The sequence below is a fragment of the Scomber scombrus genome, chromosome 14, assembly GCF_963691925.1.
Source record: "Scomber scombrus chromosome 14, fScoSco1.1, whole genome shotgun sequence".
In the NCBI taxonomy this organism is placed as follows: Eukaryota; Metazoa; Chordata; class Actinopteri; order Scombriformes; family Scombridae; genus Scomber; species Scomber scombrus.
In genome coordinates this window covers 7,467,640-7,495,598 of record NC_084983.1, presented here as the reverse complement: position 1 = coordinate 7,495,598, position 27,959 = coordinate 7,467,640, and the positions used below count along the sequence as shown (strand labels likewise).

Sequence of the window (27,959 nt, the reverse complement as noted above, 5' to 3'; positions counted from 1 at the left end):
TTGTTTTGTTGTTGCTCTAAGCAATGCAACCAACACTGCCCCCACCTGGTGAAAGGTGATAATTGTTCACCCTAAAACTGTCAGTACCAGGGTCACCTCGAGTCAATCTGCCTGTAAACATAATACATTAAACTGTTTCAATAACCACAGCCTGCAGTAACATACCAACATTTCTGCTAAAATGTTTTTTAAAAAAAGAGCACAGACAAAAACATTTCATAATATATGTATTTAAATCAAACACAATTTAAATATATTATAGATTAAGTACACATACATGTCAGAAAACATTAGTGGTACATAGTACCAAGACTCTTTTCTGGTTCTTTTCCACATCATGGTAAGGCTCAAACGAAATTAAAAAAGAAGTTTAATTCACTGAGCACACTTTCCAGTTGAACAGTCCAGTCATCACTAACTTTTTTTTCAGTGATGCATACAAAAAAAACACCATTAAAAAAGGACTAACATTAATATATGGGGATAAACCAGAAATCTACATATATATACTATATATATATATATATAGAACATGGAGTTTGGAGTTTTCCATCACAATTGGAGCAGTTCGGTTCATAAGGGAGTATTTCTTCTTCTAAGCTCAGTAAAAGGTGCCAGGAGGTTCCTATAGGTCAGCCAGTCCAACAACTGAGTCAGATCCTTCTCTGGTTCATTGTCACATTTGCAGATGCTTTACAGTACGTAAATGCCCAAAGTAGGACAGCTTACATCAGTGAATAGCAGGCAAAACAAATCCAGGCATGAGGGAAGCATATGCAAAAACTGTACGACAATCCAAACCAATGATCTTCATCTGCTTATGCCTTAAGTGGCTGACCCTTTAGAGAGAATTTCATCTAAAAACAAGGAATGGTTATAAAATGTGTGGGGAGGGTAATTCAGTCTTTGTGACAGCCTCCATAGGTCCGGGATAAGACATTTTTCAACAGTATGGCTACAGCAGCGCAGCGATGGTCTTTACTGACATGCTGTTTCTTCGTGCCAACGTCATGTCCGATGTTTCCTTTCTCAGGAGTGACTTCTTCAAAATGATTCAAGCGCTTTGATTTTGCTTTACTTTAGGCGACAACACATGTACCTTTATAGTGTTATGGAGTTGGAAGATTGGAACAATGATGTACTTCAAGTTTTCCATAAGCCCATGCGTTACCAATCACACGCCCAGGCTCACAGTCACACACACACACACACACACACAGAGACACATGATGGTTGGGAGGAGGGAGGGGTGATAAAATGCCTTGTTCGTTCTTAGAGTAATGCAGTTCATTGTGGGGTGAACCCTGTGTACAGTTTGTCACAGGCTTGGCCAGCGTCTGCAGGGAGTGACGCTCCTTTGGTTCCTCAGTGGGGTCATAACTGCAAACAGACAAAAGAAAACACTTAAAGAAGAACTGTAGTCATTTCACACATCGCTGCACAGGAAACAGACGGCCGAGTGAGGTTTTATACCTTGGTGGCCTTGCCAGGGCTGTCGTGGTTTGACTGGTGAACGACATCGTTGACGATCATCTTGGCAATCTGCCACGCCATCTCCTCCTGAGCCTTGAAAACAAAGAGTCACAGCACAAACAAGAACTTTAATTCGTCACTGGATTTCATAAGATTCTTTAATAATGTCATGGATGGACACCACAAAGTGAGTTTGAGCACACGCCTTTCTGAGCCTCTGACCACTTAATCATTTATGAGCATTCCAACAATTTGTAGTCTCACCTCGTCCGAGTTGCCTTGGACCCACTTCTTCATGGCTTGAGAAAACATGGAACCTAAATGAGAAGAGAGAGAAGACTGAGTGATTCAAAAAGAGGCAACATCAGTAAGCAGACATTATAAACTCAACTGAACACACTGCTACAAACTACAGACTAATCCGGCTTTCTCTGGAAAAGTGCTCTCATAATTAACTCTAGGTGAAACCATGCAGACATATTTAAGCATTTAGTCATTTGTTAGACTCTTTCTATTATAGTCGACATTCAGACTAGTTATTCTGCAGTAGACATGTCTGGGACTCTGATGTCGTCCTTGAGAAAACACTCAGACAGACGTTATAATGAAGATATTTTATGTCATTTTCCATTCCTACAATCTAAGAGTGGTGGATGCTGTTTTTTTTTTTAAAGGCAATGTTTTTAAATATTTAAGAAGACTATGAGCTGTTGGGAGAATGGAATCAGCTGAGTTTATATTCACTGTCGCAGAGTAAATGTTTTTCACTGCAAGGAGGAATGAGATAAAATATGACGGAGTGAGGGCAAAGACTAAATGAGAATATTGAGACAGAGAGAGGAGAGAAATAAGTGGGAGTGTATCGTGCCTTTGGATTTCTTCACATCCGGCTCTGGCTCTGCCTCCCTGATAAACTGGCCCAGCTCATTCACCTTCCCAAACGTCATCCTTCTGAAGAGCCAGAGGAGAGGAGACCAATGAACACAGCACACATAGCAATTGGGACAAAAGTGAGCCTCAGGCACACACACACAAAGATATACACACATTTTCTATGTAAGGACAAATCTGACCGTCTTTGTCTTGCAATATGATTCTTCTCTTGAATTTGGTTTCTTAAAGTACGCTCATAAAATCAGACAAACGGCAGTGATGACAGTTAAAGAACCTTGAAAGGAGAACGACATAAAATAAAAAGACCAGAGGTAAATTAAAAACAGATAAATTAGGTGACAGTAGGGCTGTGTGACATTACCAAAATATCATATCCTGATGACAGTAAATTGTAAATTCAATGAATATATACAGAGTGTAGAGAGTATTAGTAGAAAGTGTCGCACAGTGCTGAAATTAAATGAGTGCACATAAATTGGGTGAATAGTGTAAATTAACATGTCTCTACTGTGTTTTGTTGTCAGTAATTGTTGCGCTACTGTTGGCCACAACTACATTTGATATCTTACTGTAAGTGCAATAAAAGCTATGAGAGTAAAAAGCCAAGAACAATCATTTATTAATCTGTGCAAAAGATGGACAGATTCCAATTGATGAAAAATACTGCAGTCAAGGGTGCGATTTGCAACACACTGTGAAATAAACGGTAGAGCTTAATATGAAACCATGGACACTTTTCTATTATCACACGATATATTATTATATCACACAGCCCTATTTCCAAAGCGACCCTCAGCTCCTTCAGCCTCCTTGATGGCTTCTTCTGTAAATAATACAGAATAGGGCTGGGCAATATGGACAAAATCAAACATCACAATATTTTTGACCAAAAACTTTGTTATCAATATTGCAACAATATTGTAGGGATGACTGTTTGGGCTTCCACAAAATATTTGCACAATGAGATTTTTGACAAATAATAATCAGTAATGTGGATATAATGGCAAGTGGGAGCCTTTAAAACCAAGACAAGGCAACACTTATGCCACATCATGTCATTACCGTATCCAAAATCTAAGTCGATAACTAGCCTCATATCACAATATGGATATATAGATATATTGCCAAGTCCAAGTGACAACGTCTGTGAAAAAATGATTTAAAATACAGATTTAACTAAAGCCAAAATAGATACACAAAACTCACCCAGCATATGGCCTCTGATACAAGGACTCAGGGTCCAGACTGGCGACGTCCACCGTTATCGCCTCGTCAAAGTTTTTCAGGATCTTTATCGCCGCCTTTTTAACACCATGCTGTAATGAAGACACCATGAAGTGAATGTTTGGCAGCATTACAAGTAACCGTATCTTTTTCTTTCTTTCTATGAGTAACAACTAAATGACAGGGATGATCACGACCCTTTGGCATTAACAAAAATATCCTCATTATTCATTTAATGAGGCTGAACTGGTGTAAATGTCAGCAGAAAGAGGAATATCCCCTCTGGGGCTGAAGATGTAGGTTAAGGTTTGGATCACCTGAGTTTGAGAGACCTCGCTGGCATTTGAACTTGGACGGTCGTTGTCCGCTGGCCCGCCCTGACCTGGAGTGCTGACATTTACAAACTCATCCGCACGCACTGAGTTGATGAGGTCACTCAGGTATTTGTAGTAAAGGTTACTAGACAGGAAGCCCGGCATGTAGACCTGAACAAATGCAAGACAGGGTGAACTCTTAGAAAATAATGAGCTCCCATATATATTTCTAGGCACAAGTTAAAAAGGTTTGTGCCTGACCTTTATGTGCTAACGACAGTGTTCAGCTTCTTTTTTTTTAACTTAAAGCAGGTGCATTTGTCAGTGGTGTAACAGGAACATTTGTCAGTGCCTTACAATACATAACATTTCAATTAAATTCAAGAAAGAAGTTCAAGTAGTACAGACAAAAGTGTACCATATGCCACTGAACCACAATCTTAATATATCAACATTTTCTGCAAGTTTTTTAGGCTGCTTTCATTTATGTAGCTGCATGTTCAATATTTCCTCACATAGTAAAAGAACAGAGGAGAAAACTCATTTTAAAAATGATGGAGTAGTGGGTGGCTATCAGAGAATCTGACCTTCTCCATGGTTGTCCAGGCCTGTCTGAGTGGAGTGGTGAAACAGTCGGGGAGAGGGCCTCCCTCTCGGCAGATATTCGACTCTATCTCCATCCGAACAGAGTCGCCAAAGCCCAGAGGGTTGGTGGCCTGGAGTGAGAAATACCTGGAAAAGAAGGAAAAAAATGAATGAGTTCAGATGAGGGCACCTGTATTAAGATTCTAATCAGTACCTACAATACAATTTCTGGTTTCAGAAGAAGCCTCAAAAGTTTTACTGAAAAATGTCTAACTTGAAATGATGTACAAAAGAGCATAAAAGGGAAAACAGCATCACTGAAAGTTTCCAGTCACTCCTCATCCCTTTGACAAAAAAACAAACTGGTATCTTTGAGCACAATAGCACAGCCAAGCAGCACTGTGAAGACTTACTTGTCATATAGGATCATGGCATCATTTTGGGCCTCCTGACCATCATACTGGCCCTTTTTAGCAGCGAGCTGGTTCTGGAAGTTGTCTGCCGCCAGCCAAAATTGCAATACATTCATCGCCTCCTCCTTTTCCATGTACTGCAGGGACAGAGATACAGGAGACTGTATAATTCAACTCAAAGTTTATTTAATGATTGATTGCATGTGTGCAAACTCTGTCAAATCAACATGGTGTTAATTATCACTTCTGTATCATATAAATACATCAACAGGCTGGGAGATTGTTAATAAAGTATTTAAATGTTGTGTTATGTGTCCTGAGTTTATTTGCTGCTGTGACAGTGGAAGCTCCCTCTAGGATAAATAAGCAAACAAACTGCCACTGCTACCTCCTACAGAACCTTTTGTGGAAGCGGCAAGAGGGGACAAGTGTATATTAAGGAGTCAAGAGGAGGCAGAGATTGTATGTGAAAGGAACAAAAAAAAAAAAAGTTTAACAGCAACAGTGTAAAACAATGTTTTGGGAACCGCCAGAACCACTCACCTCAGAGAAGTAGAAGAGAGCTGAGTCGCAGAACAAGATATCAGCCAGGAACACGGAGCCACTAGTCAACACTTCAATCTGGTATTTACAGAAATGATGGCTCCGCAGGAATTCAGTGAAGTGCCTGCGAATGACAGAGCAAGTGGGAGGTGAATGTCAAGGTGGTAAAAAAGACAAAGGACGCCAGAGACACTTTAATCTTAAATGTCAAAACATGGCAACGGGGGGGGGGGACCTTCCTGTGTGACTATTAACTCCTCTAGAGAATGAATAGACAGAAACTCACTGTTGCTCCATGATAGTGAGGACGACAGCCTGTGCAATGACAAAGCAGTTTGGATCCACCATGCCGTCCTCTCCACATATCTTAGCTGCACAGACGAAAAAATGCATTAAATCAGTTGAGCTTAGGTAAAAATGCAAAAAGAGTTTGGGATTTAGTGTTTGTCTGTGTCTGTGTCTGTGTCTGTGTGTGTGTGTGTGTGTGTGTGTGTGTGTGTGTGTGTGTGTGTGTGTGTGTGTGTGTGTGTGTGTGTGTACAACCTGAAATGCGTCTTACCAACTATATCGTTTCTGATCTGTTCTGTGATGGGGATCGGCCTCACAGCGTCTGGAGAGATGTACTTGGTGAAGATGGTAACTGCGTCTCTCTCTATACCTGAAAAAACACAAAATGATCCAGTGATGCTACATGCTACAGTTTTCTCCCCCCAGTGTATGTTGATAAAAGCATGTTTTAAAGCTGCAAAAGACAGCTGTACTTTCAAGTACTTAGTTCAGCTTCAAAAGTCAAACAAGCTGCTTTCCATAATCATTCGATCACTGTAATTAAAATTCAACTTTCTGAATTTAAAACATCCTAAATCAACTGGGCAGCAGAAGCCCACTGAGTACAGTATGTGAAAATTATAAACAATGTATAGAGATAGACTAAAGCTGACTCACTTTTCATGAGTTTGTCCGAGAGGTCTCGCAGGGTGCTATTTGACTGCGCCTTGTAGGGAGTCCCTGTCCTGGAGGGAGGCTGCCTGTTGGGGGTTCCTGCTCGAGGAGTGCCGGGTCTCAGGCTTGCCTCTGTGCTGCAGGAGTCCCGCTGCTCTGACTGCACTGTGCGGCCTTCAATGCTACTGTCCCGGCTGAGAGCGTTGGGCATGTGCTGAGCGAGCCCCGGGAGCTCCGAGCCCCCTTCAGAGGCGGGGACAGGCTCGGCCAAGGAGCTGTGTTTGACGGAATTGAGGCTGTGCGCTCGGACGCGCGACCAGCTAGTGGCACGGAAACTCTCGGCCTCCGACCAGAACCGAACCAGGTGGTCGGCTCCCTGTAGTTCCATGTAATGCATGTAGTGGGGCATCGCCACGTTGTCCCGAAGGACTTGGTCAACTGTCTTGGACAGCCGAGAGCGGGTCTCCTGGGGCTGATAGTTTACACTGGAGTGACCTGGAACAACACAAACACATTAAGTAACAAGCTTAGCAGAACTTTAATAGTAAATTTTACTTTGTTAGCTATTTCATTCAAGTACAGTTTTCTAAACCAAAATACAACAGTGTTGATAATGGATTCAAAGACAATTCTGATATGTGATGCTTTAAACCTGCTGCTGCGCAATTTAATGTAATTTATCTCAATTTAAAAGAGTCCATTAATTATCAAACACTTATTCTGATTGAAAAAGAAGCCTGTCGTAACATTAAGTAGAAACAGGAACACTGTTATCTAAGATTATTTATTAATTCAACTTCAGCTCAAACATACAGACAGTATATAAACTTAAGCCAAAACCCCCTCCATTCATAGAGAATAAGACGTACACTGCCTTTAGATACAGATTAGAAAGAGAATTGTCTTTGAATTGTCTTTAATGTAAAGCTTTCAACTTTCAAGCTCGAAGAAAGACAAATAAAGATAAATGTGTACTTATTGATGGAAGCTGAAACACACTGATAAAGGTAAATGGTGGATTTTCTGTGTTCGGCTTTCCCATTTCAACTGAGAATGTGGTCCAGGGCTGAAGGCTGCTGTGAGCTGAATTTAAACTCCTGGATATTTGTTTTGGAGATGTGAATTTTCTGTCTAAAGGTGGACTTAGAATATGCAATTTCACGGATGAGTTAACCCAGAGAAACTTTTCAGAATCATGCTTTGTGTCTCTTGTCCACCCCTGTCATTCGTGCGTGTATGCAGTGGTCAGCCATGGCTGTGACACTCCTACAACCTTTGGCAGTCAAATCACACCAGACTCAATTTCCAGCTACGTCTGAGCTCTCAGACGGTGACATGCAATGTATTGTAATCAGATTCCTGTAGAGACCTATTTGACTTTGCAGTGTCTCAAATAGGGACTGTCTGTTTGAATAACATCTGCCATCCTGGGGGGCTGCAACTACAAACCCAAACACACAAACACACACACACACACACACACACACACACACACAAAGAGAAAACAAATTAAACAAGACATGCTCATTGACTACAAACCCGACATTGGATTATGAAATCTGAGCACATCATCTGTAGTTAGAGTGAAACATGAGTGAAGACTTTATGAAGTTATGTTTGCTTTTTGAATACATGATTCAAGAGGTGTCTCCCAGTGAAGTGCTTATCAATGAGCCTCTTCACATTCCTGAAGATAACAGTCAAGACCACCTTAACATTGAAAGCTGTTAAAATCATAACCAGCACTACATCTGTGTCTGCATCACATCATCAAAAACAGAGTCCTCATTTGCATTTCTGTTCAAAGCCACTCAGAATCTGCAGCTGGTACTGTCCCCACATTAAAAACCATCATGCATTCACTCCTGGACCCCCTGCAGTTTGTCTACAGAGGCAACAGGTGTGTGGACTTGACCCTCCACTATCATCCTCCAGCACCTGGATTTTGCAGGAAACCTAGCACAGTATCCTGTTTGTGGATGTCAATCCTTCTTTCACACCATCATTCCCCGGCTCTGCTGCAGGACAAGTTCTTCCAGCTGCACTTGCCTGAGTCCACCCGCAGGTGGATAACCGACTTCCTGTATGATAGAAAGCAGCACGAGCTGGGAAACACGTGGCTGACTCTCAGTTCCCCTCGAGGCTGCGTCCTTTCCCCTCTACTCTTCTCCCTGCATACAAACAGCTGCACCTCCATAGTCCATCAGTCAAGCTCCTGAAGTTTGCAGACAACACCAGTGTCACTGGGTTCATCTCAGGATGGGATGAGTTTGCCTAGAGGTGGGAGATTGATCATCTGGTGTCCTGGCGAGGCCAAAACAACTTGGAGCTCAACACTCTAGATGGTTGGAGATGGTTGTGGACTTCAGTATGAACCAAGGTCCTTCTGCCCCCTTCATAACTTCTGCTTCCTGGAGCCAAACATCTGCTCCTTCACCAAGAAAAACACAGCAGAGGATGTAGAAGTTCAACCTGCAAAAGCCAATGACAATGATCGTGCACTTCTACACCACCATTACTGAGTCCACCATTACTGTGTCCAGCCTCACTTCCTCCATCGCCATCTGGTACGCTGCTGTCACTGCCAAGGAACGAGGGCAGACTGCAGTGTATCATTCACCCTTTTAAAACTGCAGTCCATCTTGACCAAGACCTCATGCCACAAGAACAGCTTCTTCCTGACTACAGCTGGCCTCATCAACAGGGCCCAGGACCCCCACTGATACAGACTCCAGGTTATATTTCACATACAATCTTTATATGCTTACACTTGCACATAACACGTGCTATTTATATTGTGAACATACTTTCACAGTCAACATCCTGTACACATTTTTTTTTTTTTAATCAACAACTGTGCTCAATTTTATTTATATATTTATACCACCTGTTGTTTGTGGTAGATGTATTTTTCTCACTTTGTATGAATCCTTTATTTTTTCTCTTGCCTTCTATTTTTTGATTGTATGTGTGAATTTAATTGGCAATAAATCTGATCCCAATTGATCTCCTCTATACTCTTTCTGAATCAACAGCAATATAAAGACACTAGAGAAATTATAGAATCATGTTCAACATTATGGTTCACTCTGTCACTCAATCCCTACAGACTACTAACCTGCGAATGTTTAAGTCCCACTAGCTGTGAGGACTGTACAGCTTTCACTATCTGCTGTAGGATTAACTGCCTAAAAGCTGATCCTGAACTGTTGTTCTTTCTTTCTCTTCCTTCTGTTGAATCCGCAGACCACGGAGAATTGGCACCCAATGCGTCTCATTATGAGTTTGTTGTCCGGCCTGTGGTGCAGGTTCCTCCACCTCAGTCTGACTCACTCTCAGCTATTTTCTGGACAACTTGCTCGTACAGTTCCTGGCACTGCCGTCACTCAACGTGTCAGCCGTTCTATAGCCGTCACCGCATCATGCACTCTCAAACACACACTTTAATTTTAAATATAAAAGGGAGGAGCTGTGTCTTCACCATGGGACCATGTGAAAAGAAGGGATGTGAGGTGAAAGTCTGAGTGCTCGTAAAAAGCAATGCATGAAGTCATGTGAGTGACTTACAGGGTTAACGTGGGAGTGTGTACCACTTGCATAATACAGTGAGGCTGTTTAAGCCATCTCAGTGATGTAACTGCCAAACTCAAGCATGGTGTAGCTACAGTGTACTACGATGAGAAACCACACATATCACCACATGGTTAGGATGCGGATTTTTGTTCATGTTTGATGATTTTTATGTTTTTTGTTATTTAGCTTTACTCAGAATGTTAAGCTTTTATTATTTGGCAGACCCTTCATACATGCTGTAATTTTAATATTTCTATACTTTCCAATTATATTACTCTCCTTTGGCTCTTTTCTTTTCCCTCTGCGATATATCTTTACATTTGCTGCTGCAACAAACTATTTTGAGTTTAAACTAATTTAAGCAAATGTACAAATGTATGTGTAAATTGAAGCTGATCATCACCAGACAACAAATAAGTATAAACTAGTTAAGTTTTCTTAAATACTTGCACCAACCTGCATTTTTAATTACAATCGTGTAAGAAAACCAAAATGCTGATTTTTCATCTACAACAAAACCTCTTCAGTCACATTTATGAATACGCCCCAAATTTACATGGTGACATGTTTGGTGTGGCCTCTTTATGTTATCACTAAAAACAGTATGCGACACATGAATGCAGCCTCTGTACCCAGATCGCCGAAGTGTGCAGCCTCCATGTGGCTCGGCTGCTTCTTGAGGATGGCGGTGCGGCCGCGAGCGAAGGAGTCCATGTTGGCCGAAATGGCGTTGATGGCCACATGGCTGGGCCCCGCGGCTTCCTGGATGGCATGGTGGTTCCTCAGTCCTAGTGACGGAGAGTGAGGGCTGACCGGACCTGTGAGCGAAGGACGGAAGACAGAAAAAAAGAGTGAAATGACATGAGTCCTGAGCGGCTTGTATGTATGACATCAGTGTGACTTGTATGAAAAGGTCTTTTTTTATGTGAAGTAATTGTTTTTGAAAGAGCTCACAGTCTGTGTACAGATGCCTCAGGGGTGCGAGAGATGTTTGAGAAGACAGACTGCTTGGTATGTGTTTGACTGTGTGCTCTGTGTGTTTCATTTAATAGCTAAAGGGCAAAATGAAGGTCCTTGTGACAATATAACCAGCGATGATTAAACAGAGCCAACAAAAGCCAATTCAAGCCAGAATCACCACCTTAATATTACTAATCTCAGTCTCTAAGAGCACACACACAGATAACATTCAACAGTATTTTCATGTCATTTTGAACGATTCAATAAACAAACACAACTCAACAACATTGTTTGACACTATCATAACTTCATAGGAGGTAAAAATGAACTCACCTCTGTTGACTTTAGCATCTGTCACTCTCTCAGGTTCTTTGCTTTTGGCTGTGGGGGAGAAAGACGAGAGCAGCGATGAAACTGGAGAAGCGTACAGCATTTTCATTGACAATACAGGGTGAGACTGGCGAGTTCTTAAAAATGAAAGAAAATCATACGCAGGAGTCATTGAGGGGGGTGGGAGGAAGGGTTGTTGAGGAGTCACTGGAAAGCCTGGAAAAATACTATCTTTTTAGATAATGTCACAGTCAGGAAACTGATATACTGTGCAAGCAACCCTGAATAACTATGCTGTGTAAACACGTCAGTTACTGTAGACCTGCTTCCATGCTGCTATTGCTGACAAATGAGAAGATAAATAGGGAAGCTGTGTTCTGATATGTGAAAGCACTCTCAGTCCCGTTCACCATATAGCCAGCGGGACTGAGAGTGCTTTCATACTGGACGACAGCTTTAAGAGCCCTTCATAAGATGTGTGACCTTGGTTCATCAGCAGTTTTAAAGAAAGATTTTCCTCCAGCTGAGTGGAGTAGACTGTGAGACAGCTCACACCTGAAGCCCTACGAGAGTTGATCATTTTCCATAAAGAAAGTACACGGTATCATAACTTCAAATGGAAAACTGGCCAACCAAGTGGGTGAGCTCGAATTTTGTGACTTCATGTAAAAATCATTTGACGCCACTCCTAAGCTCTGTATCACATTTAAAAAAGGAAATACGCAGACTACGGTAGAATGAGAGCATAATGGCAGACATGGTGGCAACCAGTCAACTTTCATATCTTCAGATTAGGCAAAGACCAGTCGGGCCAAGTATCAGTTTCAAGTGAGGACATTACATAATGGACTGGAAGTCTTGGGTAAATGATACCGAAGATGCTGTTTCAGAGACATTTTGGACATAGCTGGTTGTGAATGTGTGTGTCAGCCAAAAGCCAGACTGGGTTGGCATTGACAGGCAGTCACAGAAAAGAGCTGCAACTTCTAAAAAGTCTGAGCTCCAACACCGGTCTCTTTGCTCTAAATAGGAACTCATAGAACCATGATAGCTTCCTGCAATTAGCATTTTAGATGCACTTAAAAAGATAAGAGGAAGCCTAGACTACACTTTCACTTTTGGATATGAGAATTAATTTTTTTAAATCTCATGGCTTAATCTCAGCGCATTAGTACAAGAACAGATGGGAAGCAATGTTGTGAGGGCCCATTGTAAACAAATAAATGCTTAACTGAACGACAGGTGAATAAAACTGATAAAGGAACAACTGCCAGGATCACTTCCTAATCAAGATCATTAAAAGGCGCCAACAATGACCTCTGAATGAACAACCTGAAGATATTTAAATTGAAAGCATTGCAATATTGAAAGCATGCCCACTTGTGGCAATCAGATTTAACTGACTACACTTCAACGATGCCTATCCCTGAAAACACACTCACTTCCTTTCAGCCCTCAATGTCAACTCACTTTGTAAACGCACTCTTGCAACATTTCCTAATTTTTTTAAGATCTGCTGTGTCAGCTGCTTTGATCGCTCTAGTCTACGAGGGAAAATCTCGCTTTTGAAGATGAACCACTGCGGGCCAGATAAGACAGTGAAGTTACTGTGCTGAAAGAATGAATGAATAAACACAAGCAGACTTCAGTTGAAATCTATTTCACAATCACTGGCTCTGCTTCTGTTCTCTCACATGGCGATGTTTTTAAACTTCAGCTCAGTGAAAATGTCTCTTGTAATCTAACTGGGATGGTTTACAAAGTAAATGCATTGCTTACTCTTTAAATACACTTAGGTTTCAGTTTATTTAATACACCTAGGCTACCATAGCTCAAAATAATGCAGCCTAATTCAACAGGCCTGCAACACATACTTCCTTCATTTAGTGTGTAATGTTTTTGTTAAAACTATCTTATAATAAACAGAGGTGTTTCTAATAGTCTACACTCATGTGCAAAAACTATTAGATAAACCTCACAGTATAATTCAACTACAGCCTTCAGAATGACCATAAAGTCTCTTTAAAAACACTTTAAACAAAAACGAAACATTACAACCTTAATGAAGAGTAGAATAATTCATCATTGTCCCTGATAATGTAGTAAATGTGTGTAACTGGGGCAGCTCAGGATACAGGTAGTCTGAGCAGCTTTATGCAGGTGAGGAAAGACCATCTAAGGACATGAAAGATAGTAAACTGGCAAACAAATACTCCAGTTTCAAAGACTCTGTTTTTAAGTCTATTGCCTGGCAGCCTGAAATAATGCCTGGTCATGTTGTTTCTATCTATCTACCAGCTAAGAGACAGGTTCAATTCATATCCGCTCATGTTTCTTAAAGGACGATGCTGTACATTTCTGCTAACTGCTCTTAATGAGGACTAACAACGCACATTTTATTCAACCACTCTGACTCACACTGTTACTATCTTTTTCATATATCATTGAGGCTGAATGTATGAACGACGCCTTAATTAAGATGAAGCTAGCCGCCGTAGCACTGCTTCACATTTGTGTCAAGCGTTAGCTATCAAATACAAGAGACGTTTTACCATTAAGAAGCACTGTTGTCATTTCTAGGTATTAATGTGTAGGCTGTGCTGTGTGTTTTTAAGCCGCATTGGTTAACGTCGGAGCGGGCATAAGGACAGTGAGGCCACCGCTAAGCTAGCCCTGTTGCTGCGGTGAACGGGGCAGCATATTTCCACACACCCCGTTGCGTCCTCGGCTTACGCTAATTAATAAGCAGCCGCAGTTTCAAACTCATTAGTCACATCTTTTTTCGAGTAGCACCCTCAACCTCAACCTCTCCTCCTCTTCCTCCTCCGTGTCTGTGCAGCTAGCTGTCGTTTGACGTCCTCACCTTTCCTCTTGAAAAACGACATGACGGGTTTCACTCTCTGAAGCGTTTCCTCAGCTCACTGACACCATCCCGTGGGTTCCCGGCTCCCTTCATTCAAACGCATCTGTTCCGCGCACTGCACGAGCTGGGAGACGAGTTAATGCTGCAGCCCCGTAGAGTGCTGTCAAATTCCTATTTTCCCCAAATCCAGACCCAGTTCAGCGGCCATGTTGTCAATAAACGTCTTACTTCCGGGCTGGTGCGGCAGCAGCATTGTGGGAATGATGTGTTACCTGCTGAGGTCAGGAGATGGCGCTGTTTACACACAGTCTATTATAACCATGGAAACAGGTGCTCAACTTGTTCGTCATTATTGTATCAAAATAGCACCTGCACAAATTTATAGGAGAAAAGTCTAGTTTTCAATGAAACCAAATAATACATGGACACAGTTTCTTGATTTAAAATGATTTAATAATTTAGTTAATTAAAATGGACTTTATTATGTGTATGATGCCATTGGGGATTTTCTTTGTCAAGTTGAAAAAAAACATTATTCTATCATGATCATCATGATCTTTTAACATATACTACTACTACTACTACTACTACTACTACTACTAATAATAATAATAATAATAATAATAATAATAATAATAATAATAATAATAATAACAATAATACTAACTTTATTTATATAGTACTTTTCAAAACAAAGTTACAAAGTGCTTTCCATAAAATCAAATAAAACAGAATGAGCCAAATTGATAGTTCTGATAAAAGAACAGGCGGTCAAGATTATAAAACATCAAATGATAAAACAGTAAAACCAACAATAGTCAAAACCATGAAATAGAGAATAAAAATATATATATTATAAAATATATATTTAAAATATAGAATTAAATCATAAAAAATTAGGAAAAGGAATACAGCAGTAAAAACTTTAAGAAGGCCTTTCTGCAAAAGTGAGTTTTAAGAAGAGATTTAAAAGATGATACTGATTCTGCTTGCCTGAGATACTAACAGAGTGAGTTCCATAGTTGAGGGGCCTGGACAGATAAGGCCTGTCCCCCTTGGTAGGAAGGAACAACCAGAAGACTCCTGCCTCAGGCAGCATTGAGGCTCACAGGGCACCAGTAAGTCTATAATACAGTTAGGAGCCTGACCTCGTAAGGCCTTGAACGTTATTAATAAAAATCTTAAAATCAATTCTAAAACTCACGAGTAACCAATGGAGAGAAGCCTACATTAACATTTTGGGACATTTTCCAATAACCATAACTGTAAAATCCAAAGATTTCCATCATAACAGATTATGATACTGCTTTCCCAATTGCACTTAATATAATGACAATACAACATTTATTTACTACCTATTATAATTGCTTGACACCTGTTAAAAATGTGGTATGTTTTAAAAATGCATTTCGTTGGCAGAAGAAACAGACTTGGGGAGTAAAAAATAAAACCTCAAACTCATTCTGATTGGAATTGAGATTAAAGGGAATGTGACAAGGTTCATACTGCCTTCATTACAAAAGTGAACTGGGAAGTCAAAGAGGTAAAAAAAAAAAAAAAAAAAAAAAATAAGGAGAGGGTTTTTAAATCCTTAAATGTGATGTTCGCAAATTGTTCCATGAGTGTAGATATGACAATCTTTCTCTGGGGATAACTTTATTTGGACAAATACATCAATTTAAAACCAGAATGAGGGTTACATTTAAATATACCCTTTGATAGCCAGCCTACTGAAATAGCAGCACAGGTGTTTTCACTTCTGGCTGATTAGACCTCTGCTGTCCCACCTCAACAGGTGCAGGAGTTAGGAAGATGTAAGACAAGTGTATTTGTCCTACCCCCCGTCCTCAAGAGGCTTCATGAGGTTAGCAAGAGAAATCCCCTGTGTATGTTGACCAATGGAGTGTAAAGTGATCGTTTTCTCTGTCTCTGCACACAGTACATTCACATTACTACAGCTGTGTTGCACAATACTTTATCATAGTGCAGTTGGCAGGCACATATGTAGGTCAAGGATCCAAATAATAAATAGTACTACTTCACTGTGAACAAACAAAAAAGAGCCAAAACACAGAAATTCAATGTCTTTATTACAATTAATGAAATGATGAAAAAAAAATCAATTTTTTGTGAAATTTGATAAGGCATAGGACATCAATCAAATACTGCCTGATTAATGTAGATTATCAAGAGCTGCTGCTGTGCTGTTGTTCATATTGTGTTTCAGTCTCGTCCAACTGTGTGGGTCTCTTTAGGCCTGTCGATGCGGAAGACAAACTCTGCAGGCATGAAGTAGCCCAGGTACTCCACAGCGTCGGGTGTGGTGTCTATGTAGTAGTGGCCACCTTCTCCATGGTGACTGAAGCAGTGAGTGTGCTCTACACGCAGGTCTAAACCCTGGATACACAGCACACAACAGAGTAACATTTTCAACCCTCTTTATTTAACATTTCTAAACAGTATATTAACACTTAAACTGTTTGTAACACACTATAATGTAGTTGTAACCACATATGAGGCATGTTTTAAGTGTGTGTGTCTCATTGAGATGAGTGTGTTTGCTTTACTTACAGGGTCTCTGGATACGAGCACTGACTGGCAGATGAGTGGGGCGCTGACCTCAAAGTGCTTGAGCCAGTTGTTGACCTCATCGTTGGAGTTGAGGGGGCAGGCTGAGAACTCTCTTGGCTACGTATAAGCCGACACAAGGGAAAAAAAATCAAAGTTTGAAAACTTGACACTGAGGCAAGAAAGTGGGCATCTAAAAATTATCCCAACTGAAAAGTAATTGTCTGTAACCCCAGGCAACAGGAGTCACTCATTCGGCACCATGCTGCTGGTAATACTCACCATGATATGGATTTTAGCTTTGCCTTTCTGGATGATGAAGGTGCCTCCCAGAGCCAGGCTTTTATCAGGGTAATGATCTTCGAGAGTCTTCCTCAAGGCCGTCACGAGACTGTGATCTCCTGTTCTCTTCTTGGCTCGCACCTCTATGACCTGAGGGGGCACAAATGCAGAAAACATGCCAACTCAGCATGTGTAGTCACTTTTGTTAATGTTTATTCTTTAATACGTTGAGAGCACACATGTCATAAGGTTGAAGTTCATGCACAACAACTTAGTTACTAACAGGCAGATAATATGCATTTGGGTTCATGTATAACCGGAGAAGTTCATTATTTGCCAAACCCCAAAGCAAACAATGACAATGCATTTTTGCAGGAACCCGATCACCATCCGTTTGCTGTCAAGTGTAATTACCTTTCCAGGCTTCCCTTCACAAGCATACAGATTGCCCAGCAGTCCGAAGTTGCAGTCGGAGAATCTGTCGCTGTATTTCTCTTGTAAACACTGGCCGTCAGCTGGATTGATGGAGGAGAAGTAGCTGCTGTTCACTGCGGGCCTTCCCTCCGCTTCGGTCAGAACCAGAGGCATCAGCTGGGACCCAAGACATTTATTCAGTCAGCCTCTTTCTGTGCTACAAGTTTTATTATATTTAAAGATTTATTTGTCACTCTCTGCAGGGAAGGTCAGTGATTCAGAGGCTCACTCATTGAGAGGACATGCGGTTTGGGCGACTACCCGTTTACATGAGCTGTTGTGTAATACAGTGTAAATAGAATAAAATGAACAGTGAGCAAGGTGAAAACTAACTGCACACAATTCAGTATCTGGCTCCCGTATTGGCCAACTGTTATAGTTTATTTCACTCTAACTAACATTTTAGTCAGAATGCGATGGTGTGATGCCAACATGTGTATTTTAGCTGCCTGACACACAAAGTATAGGTGGTAAAATGACTAACTTCTGCATTCATCCCAACGATTCTGGAGGGAGCACCTGCTGCACCTAGGATGAACGCTCCCGGCAACTCCACCTCCTTTGATACAGTGTTCATGTTGTACTCCTAAGAAGATAAACAGGGGAGGACAGTATGACAATAGCCACCAGTTATTGCAAATCATCTCCATGCATCGTCTCTGTACGCTGCACTGTTAGTGGTGGAGAGAACTACCTTGTGCTTGTGAACCAAGGGCACCAGGTACGGTACACCACCGACATCTGTGATGCGAGGATTTCCACACAAGCCTGCAGCATGAGGACAGTCATATAGGTTTCACATCAACTTTTAAATGGATTTTGTCCCCCATCACGTCCATTGAAAGCACATTTAATAGTCAGTATGAACAGAATGAATGATTACAGCAAAGGAAAACCTCTTTACTTTTCATATGCACATCTGACTGCTGTTTTAGGACAGACTTGAAAAAATTGTGAACTTGACCTTTAAGACAAAACATTACAAGCAAAACTACACTCTTGCACACATGCAATACTAGCATTTGAGATCTAAATGATTGTTTTGATCCAAGACCCATGGCTAAAATGTATTTATACAGTAGGTGGCGTACTAGAGGGATGTGATTTTCACACCTGTCATGTGATTTTGCATCTAGATACTGTGTCATAGTTTTAGAACATTTGAAGATTATCCACACATGGAAGTATAGATGGCTCTTACCTTTGACAGGAAACTGGAAGGGATCTTTGGTGAGATCTGGACACTCAACAACACCAACCTGAACTTCTGCAAAGTTCTTCTCGAGTCCTGTTTGTAATACTGCAACCAGCAATCATGTGTTTACTCTCTCTTTATGAACATATTATTGGCATTAAAAGCATTGTCACTTAGTGTGTATATCAAAGCTGGAGTCCTTACCTCCGCGCAGTTCCTCCAGACCTGGAGTGTGCAGCTGAACTTTCTCAGTTTTGCTGACATCAGCCATTATTGTGTTTGAGTCTGAACGTACAGCAGCAGACTGCTAGCTGTGCAGAGGAAGGCGATTGTTAAAGCGAGTGCATCTGAATGGGTAAAGTACAACCAAAGAGTCAATTGTAACAAGATTGTTCCTGTCCCACGTACTGTTTCCTCGCCTGATCAGCCAGTTTAATACGACGTTTACGTATAACTACATTTATTTAATAAACTCTTCGTTCTCGGATAATATTGTAATAAAGAATCGATAAAAGATTTTTTTTTTTTTAAAAAGAAGGATAAAAATAGACAAGAGTAAGGTAATGACACTAATAACATAATTAATTTTAAAATCTATTTACAGAATAGTAATAGTTTTGGGATGTAATATGAACCTTGAAATGAAATATTTTATAGAGACAAAGAATTGAAGTGTACGAAATATATGAAGAGCAAAAATGAAACGTGACGTATGCAAATATGTAGTATGTAATATGTAGAGCAGTCTGGGACTGTAAGGAATTATAGTCATATTAAACAACCAATATAAACAATATATTATATAGAGATGCAGCAGTAATATATCGATGTCCATCTACTGGCTCAAATAGCTGGATTGGGTATCGGTGACAGTGGGCTGATCTGGTATTTACATACCATTATTTTGATCAAGTATAATTCAGTAAATTCATATGTATGTGTTTTTACATTTTGTTTTGCAAAGTCAGGAAAGCAATGTTTTATCAAACCTGATTTTGCCTTACACATAAAATAATGACCCCAGTCTCTTCCACACAGTGAGGCATACAGCTTATTCATTAAACACTGGTATCTGACTGATACCCAAAGCCCAGGTATTGGTATTGGGACTGAAAAAGTTGGATTTGTGCATTCCTAATATTATATATTAATATCGATTTATATAGTCAATACAAATATTTTTCAGCCTATTTAAACAATCTAATTATTTCCATGTCCACAATAACCATCTATTCTTTAAACTAGCCTATATGTATTATGCTCCAAAATGATGGAATAGTTTACCTAAACCTATAAAAGATGTGAGCTCTATGAACATTTGTTAATTACAGCTGAAACATTCTTATTTAATCTGGCTTTTAATTTGTGTCATTTTAACTTATTTTTACTAAATATCTAATTTTCACAAATTGTATCATTTTATTATTATTTTTTGCTTATTTGCTGCTGTTTTATCGTATTGTATTTTTATTTTTCTCTGTAGCACTTTGAGCCAAATCAATTGTATGAAAGGTGCTCTAAAAATAAAGCTAATCATTATTATTATTACTATTATTATTATTATTATTTTACTTTCGGTTAAAAAAAAAGTTAAAAAATTGTTCCAACATGTGTTTTTTTAACTCTTAACTCAATGGTCCACTTACTAGCTTTTTGTGAAGCTTTCTGTCGCATTTTAAAGAGTCGAACACGGAAGTACACAGAGTGAACTGTCTCGTTCCTCTTCTGCTTCCTCTGTGGTGATTGGTCAGGTGATCATTCGTCGCGTTGATGACGTTTACAGGGCGCCACACATGTGTTGTGTGGGGTGTGTTGTGTGTTCGTATTTCTAATGTGTAAAGTTATAATGTATCTGTAGATGATCATTAACAAGAGATAATGGACTGGAGCATGTTAACATTGGAGGCATCCAGTGAACTGATCAACTCATTTATCACTTATCTCCACTGCTGGGATCATTTCCTGAAGTAACGTTGCATGATGAACCAGGTCCATCATCGGAAACACTGGAGCGGCTCAGCGGCTCAGATCTCTGCGGCGCTATCAGCAGACTCCTGCCACTTAGTGCTGGAAACAGCACCTCCTGATTATGTGGAGAAAATATCGCGGTATCTTGAGTCTTCTGTTGGACACAGCAAATGCGATCCAGAGTCCACAGACAGGTATGAATCTTAACACTTTCTGGTTCCCAACGTGGGGGTTATTAGATGTTTTTTTTGATTTGTTTAATTTTTTCACAATAACACAACATACATCTTCTCGTAAGGACTATACAATTACGTACAATGAAATGTTGCCAAATTGCAAAGATATATAAAAGAAAATACAAAACAAAGACTGGGGTTTTTTATAAGGTGCAAGTAGAACGTCATTTTGTATATCACCAGGCATACAATTAAAATAACAAAGAACCTAGAGAGGAGCAAACTCTTAGGCATAAATCAAATAAGCAAGAAACGAGATATATCTCCACAGATCTTTCCAGCAATTTTGCTGCTGGAGTACAATTTTTTTAAGGGACAGGAAAAACAATTTGAAATAATCAAACCAGTCAAAGGAGGGTTTGCTATTTCTCCACTTACTACAATGAATATGATATTTACCCATTAGAACAATCATATTTATCATATCAGAGATATTAGACTTTAAATTATCAATGTAAAAGAATATGTGAGAAATATCAAAAGCCGGGATGCCATTTATTCTAAGTAATAACCAATTTCTTATTTCTAACCAACATTTTTCGGACACAGGGCATGAGAAAAACATATGTTCCAATGTTTCATCTGCTGCATTACAAAAGGTTCACAGGTCAACTTCAAATTTAAATATTTTTCTTAAAAATTCAGCAACCGGGGAAACTTTATAGAGTATCTTAAAATGAGTTTCTTTAATCTTAGGGGAGATAGGCCATTTAATATATTTAGAGTGTGCTTTTTCCATCATAGACACAGTTACCTTATCAGTCACTTGTGCTTTAAAGAGTGCTTAAAAGATTCTGGGGAGGAGTTGAAAATAATCCTTAGATTGAGAGAGGAGGATAGGCATATTAGTGTGAGCCTGGTGGTGCTGTTTAGGGAACTGAGAAAGAAGCTAGGAGAGGTGGAGACGGCTAAGACTCAGAGAGATGGCAACTTGTTGATAGTATGTGTAACGGAGGTTCAGAAGAAAAAAGCTTTGTTGATGGAAAGTATTTGCAAGAAGACAATAAGTGAAAGAAGGGTTAAGGAGAGAATGAAATTGCAAGAGGAGTAATAACAGGGATTCCTGTAGATGAAGATTGGGAAAGGGTCACACAGAGTTTTGTGGGGGGTGAAGTGAGTAGAGCAAAGAGACTGCAAAAAACAACAAATGGGGAGAGAGTGGACAGTATGTCTGTTCTTCTGGAGTTTCGGGGTTCGTTGCTTCCATGAAGAGTGAAAATAGGGTGTATGAGCTTTCCTGTTAGAGCTTATGTACCTCCACCGCTTCGGTGTTACAAATGATTAAAATAATTGCGAGGGGAGCTGAGAAGTTTTTGGGCATGACAGGTGTGTGTTGGGAACAAATGAACAAAAGACTTGAAATAGATGGGAAACCAGGTACTTCAAGTGATAAAGCAAGCTGATTGTTCTACAATGGAATGCAAGAAGTCTCAAAGCAAATGGCCAAGAATTCAAAGGATTCATTAAAGACTTAGAAAAGAAACCAGAAGTAATGTGTGTTCAAGAAACCTGGCTCAAGCCGTCATTGGATTTTGTAATTACGGGCTATGATAGTATCCGTAGTGATAGAGGAGAGGGGAGTGGAGGGGGATGTGTAACATTTGTGAAGAAAGGGTTACAATATAGAGTTTTGGGGAAAGGGACAGGGTTGGAGTGTTTAATAATTGAAATCTGGACAAAAGTCGGGAATATAAAGATAGTTAATTTTTACAACCCAGGTAATAGGATGACAATAGAGATGTTTGATGAAATATATATGTATATGTGATAAAGGAATGAAATCAATTGACACTAATACAGATGTTGACACATTAAATCTGTCTGTGTGTGAAGGTATTTTAGATGCAGCAAGGAAGGCCATTGAGAAGAAGGGAGGTAAACACGTGAAGAAGATTGTTCCATGGTGGACGGAGGAGTGTGATAAGGCAGTTAAATCTCGAAATAAAGCTTTTAAAATGTTGAAAAGAAATCACAGTTTTCAGAATCTGATTGAATATAAGAGAATGCAGGCAAACAGGGAGGGAAACAGCAATTGGGAAAATTTGGGGTATGATAAAGAGAATGAATGGTATTAAAAGAGACTATGGGTATCCAGTATTAAAGGATGGTGAAGTGACAGCTGTAAAAGTTGAAAGCGGAGATGTTGGTGAAGGCTTTTGTTAAAGTGCACAGTTCAGGGAATATCACTGAGGAAGGGGCAAGAGGAAGGGAAGCTACAATAGCGGAGAATGTGGGAGTGGTGCAGTCTGAGGAAGATGCTAATGATTTATTAAACAAGGCATTTACAAAGGCCGAACTAAACCGCGCTCTCAACAAAACTAAGATGTCAGCTCCAGGCAAGGATCAGATTTGGTTTATAATGTTGAAGCATCTTAATGAATCGGCCAAGGACATTTTATTGGAGTTATATAATAAAGTGTGGGAGGGTGGGAAGTTGCCACAGAGTTGGAAGGAGGCAGTGGTAGTTCCAATAGAAAATGGTAAATGACAGGTTAACCTATTATGTAGAACGTAAAGGATATGTGTCTAAATATCAAAGTGGATTTAGAAGAGGGAGGAATACTATGGATCCAGCTGTATGTCTAGAACATGAGGTGAGAAAGGCACAGATAAATCGAGAAATATAGTGGCAGTATTTTTAGATGTAGAGAAGGCGTATGATATGATGTGGGGAGAGGGATTATTGATAAAACTTTGGAAATTAGGTGTTAAAGGTCGTATGTTCAGATGGATTAAGGATTTTTTATTTGGAAGATGTATACAAGTCAGGATAGGGACTAAATATTCAGGGAAAATGGGTATTGAAAATGGAACACCTCAAGGGAGAATAGTGAGTCCATTATTTTTTTCTATAATGATAAATGATGTGTTTATGAAATGGGGGTGTCTCTCTTTGCAGATGATGGGGCAATTTGGAAGAGGGGAAGGAATCTTGAGTTTATCATGAACAAAATGTACAGAGTGCAATCACAAAAATAGAGGAATGGGGATCCACATTTTCAGTTGATAAGACAAAGATAATGTTTTTTTACAAGGAAAATAATTGGTGACACAGTTAAATTAAGATTGTACAATCAAGAACTGGAGAGAGTGAAACAGTTTAAGTTTTTAGAAATATTGTTTGATGAGAGACTCACATGGGCGGTGCATATGCAAAATGTGGTGGATAAATGTAAAAAAGTCTTAAATGTGATGAGGTGTTTGGTGGGGTATGCCTGGGGGGCAGACAGGAGTGCGCTAAAAGCCATATATTACATATTATATACCATTACATGTACACAGGGGAAATGTTGGCAATACTAATAGCAGTGCAGTGGGTTGAAGAGGTAAGGCCCCTCAGAGCAGTTATTTGTTCTGATTCAAGTTCATCACTAAAGAGTCTTCAGTACAGTCACTCACACAGCAGACAAGATATTTTGATTGAGGTGCAACAAACACTATACAGGATTCAAATGATGGGGGTTACAGTGGTGTTTCTACGGGTACCGGCACACATTGGGGTGAAAGGGAATGATGCGGCAGATAAGGCTGCGAAGGAGGCAACAAAGAATAGTGTTGTTGACTTGGCAGTTAGCCTCAGTAAGTTGGAAATCAAGAACATAATCAAACAAAGATTCAGGAGCAATGGGAGGAAGAGAGGACAGGACGGTGGTTCTACACAATACAAAGGAAAGTGGGAGACATGAGAAGTGTAGGACGGGACAGAAGAGAGGAAACCATAATATCAAGACTTAGGTTTGGGCATACTGCACTTAATGGTACACTAGCTAAAATAGGGAAACATAACACGGGGGAATGTGATAAAATGTGGTCAACCTGAAACAGTAGAGCATGTTATGGTTATTCATTCCAGTAGGTGGCGGTAATGCACCAATTAGTTGTTTGCCAACCGCCATTAAATAGAAGACGAAGAAGGTCGTGGCTCCCACAAGAGGTCGCTGGATTAAAGCACTTGAATGGAGAGTTATTGTGAAGCCATTGAGTACAACAGTAACACTGCTACACGTGTAAAAAGGTACAACAGATTGAGGAAAAGCAAGTAAAGTAATTGTCATGTGCTGTGGCTGGAACATTTGCTGAATTGAACTAATCTCAAGAAAGTTATATTCAACTTCTGCAGAGATAGGTGATATGAATAAATGTATGGTTTGGCTACCTAGAAACAAAACACACCCTTAAATACTAAACTAAATTGTAGTAGTAGAAGACAAGGCCATTTTAAAAATTGAAATGAACAATCTTAGATCAGATATTCAGTGCACAACATATATTTTCAGTGGTTGATTTATTTTTTTAAAAACTAAACAAAGATTTAAAAAAAAAAAGGCATTACAGTAGTCTTGTCTTCTACTAGTGTATATGAAAAAAAGCACTAGACCACATAATCATTAAAAACTCTCCATTGTCCATTTTAGCGATGCAAAGCAGATTTCCCTGCAGCAAATAATCCCTACCTGTTCATGCTTTTATATAAATTAACAATGATTTCTGTATTTGACCTCCTCAAGCCTCTTAAAGTTATTCAAATCAAACTAAAGTCCCTCTAGAGCTGCAAGGTTAGTCAGTGTATCAATCTATCAGCTAATATTCTGATAATTGAATAATTACTTCAGTAATTGTTTAAGCAGAAATGAAAAAATAATCTGGTTTCATGTTAAAATGTGTTGATTTATTGTTGTTTTTTGTCTAATATGATGATAAACTGAATATCTTTGGATTGTGGATTGATGGTCAGACAAAACTAGACATTTGAAGATGCAAGCATGGACTGTGGGGAACTTTGGGATATTTTTCACCATTTTCTGACAATCTCAAACGTAATTGACAGAGCAACATGTGACAAGGGATCCTGGGTAGGCTTTATTTTAACGTGTCACAAGCCAAAATAGCTCTAATGTCACATTGATGATGCAGCTACACCTCTAACAGCCTGATTTGTGTTGTAGCAGCCTGAGGATGCTCCAGTCTAACTCTGTACATGTGTCATTGTGTCTCTGCAGTGATTCAGGGAACAGCCTGTTTATAACTCAAAAGGACGTACCTGAGGCTGTGAGGTCACAAAGGCGGCGTCACTCCACCCAGAGGTCAGAAGACCCCACATCTCACACAGAGTTAGAGGACAGTGAGGATTCCAGCTCCGCTTCCTGCAGAGAGGATGGCAAAAAGAGGAGAAGAAAGAAACAGAAGCTGCCAATATACAGTTTCCCTTTCCTCACGGAGAGGAAGGGGAAGGACAGGAGTGCTGAGTTGAGTGTCCAGGATAATATAAAGATCCATGTAAGGATAACCACTACTTCAGCGTGCATGTTTTCGCTGTTTTGTATATGTGCTAAAGTCTGTTTTGTTTCCAGTACGCAGGGATGGGAGGCTTCTTCCATAGCGTCAAAGAGCTGTGGCAGAGCTATCAAGAAGGAAACAATCTGGAGTCATCTTTACCAACAGTAGACGTGGACGGAGAGGAGATAACTCCATTGTCAGAGTGAGTTTATTTCGAAGGAGTAATCGTGCTCATTTGAAGCGACTCGTGTAATAAATCATGTTTTTACTGTTACAGAGAAGAAGAAAGGTCAGATGATGAGGACATCAAAGTGGTGGTAAGCAAGTCAATCGGGGAATCTTGCATCTTGAAGCAGCTTCTGTGTGTGCGTGTGTGTGTGAACTTGGGTGTAATGTGTGTGTGTTATCTCGCAGGAAAGGAACTGTTTTGTGGTGTCGTGTAAAGCAAGGCGCCGACAAATTTGGAACGCTCCGCAAAAGGGAGACGAACAGGTGGAGCAACAGAAGAAGAGGAGGACAGCTGGTAACGCCACCCAAGAAACATCACAAGGAAGGCAACGGATGGAATCGTCCTCTTCGGATTTGGAGAGCACGGATGACGGAGAGTCTTCTCGTAGAGTTCGGGCGGAAAAGAGGAGGAGCAACAAACATCTAAAAAGTCGCAGAAACATTGCGTACCAAACTCCTTCTTCTTCTTCGAATAGCCAAAAAGTAATGGAGGACGAGCTGCATGACGACAGCGATGCCACGAACTCAGTGAAGCATACACAGCAGGGCAGAGATGTATCATCCACCACGGTGCCAGCTGATGTTTGTCACACGCTCAATCTGTCGGAAACAGAACAACCAGAGGATGAACCTGGAACCGGAGAGAGCCAAGATCTCCTGCAATCCCCCCCACACCTCATAAGGGACTCCAACGGCGATGAAAGCAGCATCAAGAAGAGGAAAAAAAAGAAAGCGAAGCACAGAGATGAAGATGAAGCGACTGAAGCTCAGCAGGCCGTAACATCTGAGGATGACAACGGTGACACGCTGAGAGAGGAAGATGGCAACGTTGAGAGAGAATTACCCCATTTAAAACAAAAGAAAAAGAAGAGAAAAAAGAACAAGCTTGCAGTAGAAAATAATGAACAAGAAGACGAGGTTGGTCATTTAGAATGCGATGTGAGGGTGGAGGAGAAAAAGAAGAAGAAAAAGAGGGAGAGAAACGGTGAGCGTGAAGAGGATGTTGTGCAGTTATCTTCCAGCGCAGTTGCCGAATCTCTAAATGATGCTGAGATACCGAAGAAAAAGAAGAAAAGGAAAAAAGAAAAGAGTTTGGTGAATACAGAAGTGTCAAATTCCACTTTAGATCAGGTAGAAGAACATGAGAGTTGTTTAGAAAGTAACGCAGCTTCTCAAGAAACATTAGAATCCAGTTATGTGAAGAAGAAAAAGCCCAAAAAGAAGAAACAGTCTTATCTTGATGCTACTGAAGCTGGAGAAGAAGATGATGGTGGAGATGTGAGCACGTCTAATGATCCTGCAACTCCAGCAGGAAAGAAGAAGAAGAAAAAGAGGAAAGGAAGCGATGAGCGTGAGGAGGATGCTGAGCAGCTATCTTCCAGCGCAGTTGCCGAACCTCTAAATGATGCTGAGATACCGAAGAAAAAGAAGAAAAGGAAAAAAGAAAAGAGTTTGGTGAATACAGAAGAAGTGTTAAATTCCACTGTAGATCAAGTAGAAGAACCTGAGAGTTGTTTAGAAAGTAACGCAGCTTCTCAAGAAACATTAGAGTCCAGTTTTGTGAAGAAGAAAAAGCACAAAAAGAAGAAACAGTCTTGTCTTGATGCTACTGAAGCT

The 27,959-nt window shown here is 40.2% G+C and overlaps 2 protein-coding genes across 3 annotated transcripts; both read right to left on the bottom strand.

Annotated features, from left to right (window-relative positions):
* Window positions 1–211: 211 nt before the first annotated feature.
* On the bottom strand, window positions 212–14,309 carry akap10 (A kinase (PRKA) anchor protein 10). 2 transcript variants are annotated; one of them, XM_062432939.1, is made up of 15 exons: window positions 14,115–14,309; window positions 11,255–11,302; window positions 10,594–10,779; window positions 6,392–6,883; window positions 6,006–6,104; window positions 5,733–5,817; window positions 5,447–5,570; window positions 4,904–5,040; window positions 4,493–4,637; window positions 3,909–4,076; window positions 3,574–3,683; window positions 2,342–2,424; window positions 1,738–1,790; window positions 1,474–1,566; window positions 212–1,380 (listed from the first exon to the last, which is right to left on the bottom strand). In XM_062432939.1, exons 1-15 carry the CDS (start codon window positions 14,134–14,136, stop codon window positions 1,375–1,377), a joined length of 1,851 nt encoding a protein of 616 aa, XP_062288923.1. In that variant the 5' UTR covers window positions 14,137–14,309; the 3' UTR covers window positions 212–1,374. The 2 variants fall into 2 exon arrangements, with proteins under 2 accessions (XP_062288923.1, XP_062288924.1); XM_062432940.1 differs by lacking the exon at window positions 212–1,380 and having other exon boundaries at window positions 1,468–1,566.
* Window positions 14,310–16,183: 1,874 nt separating this feature from the next.
* c14h11orf54 (chromosome 14 C11orf54 homolog) lies at window positions 16,184–18,968 on the bottom strand. Its single transcript, XM_062432947.1, has 8 exons — window positions 18,838–18,968; window positions 18,640–18,738; window positions 18,133–18,206; window positions 17,923–18,024; window positions 17,379–17,555; window positions 16,965–17,114; window positions 16,686–16,802; window positions 16,184–16,511 (listed from the first exon to the last, which is right to left on the bottom strand). The coding sequence occupies exons 1-8, from the start codon at window positions 18,902–18,904 to the stop codon at window positions 16,338–16,340; spliced, it is 960 nt and encodes a 319-aa protein (XP_062288931.1). The 5' UTR covers window positions 18,905–18,968; the 3' UTR covers window positions 16,184–16,337.
* Window positions 18,969–27,959: the final 8,991 nt, after the last annotated feature.

Excerpts from the sequence above, each read along its gene's own strand:
- akap10 (XM_062432939.1), bottom strand. The coding sequence starts at position 14,136 with ATGTCGTTTTTCAAGAGGAAAG. Across the intron at positions 6,884-10,593 it reads TGCACACTTCGGCGATCTGG|GTCACTCCAGTGTAAACTAT; the intron begins GTACAGAGGCTG and ends GTGTTGTTCCAG. Across the intron at positions 4,638-4,903 it reads GCCATGATCCTATATGACAA|GTATTTCTCACTCCAGGCCA; the intron begins GTAAGTCTTCAC and ends CTTCTTTTCCAG.
- c14h11orf54 (XM_062432947.1), bottom strand. The coding sequence starts at position 18,904 with ATGGCTGATGTCAGCAAAACTGAGAAAGTTCAGCTGCACACTCCAGGT. Across the intron at positions 18,739-18,837 it reads TCTGGAGGAACTGCGCGGAG|TATTACAAACAGGACTCGAG; the intron begins GTAAGGACTCCA and ends TGCTGGTTGCAG. Across the intron at positions 18,207-18,639 it reads CTTCCAGTTTCCTGTCAAAG|GCTTGTGTGGAAATCCTCGC; the intron begins GTAAGAGCCATC and ends CTCATGCTGCAG.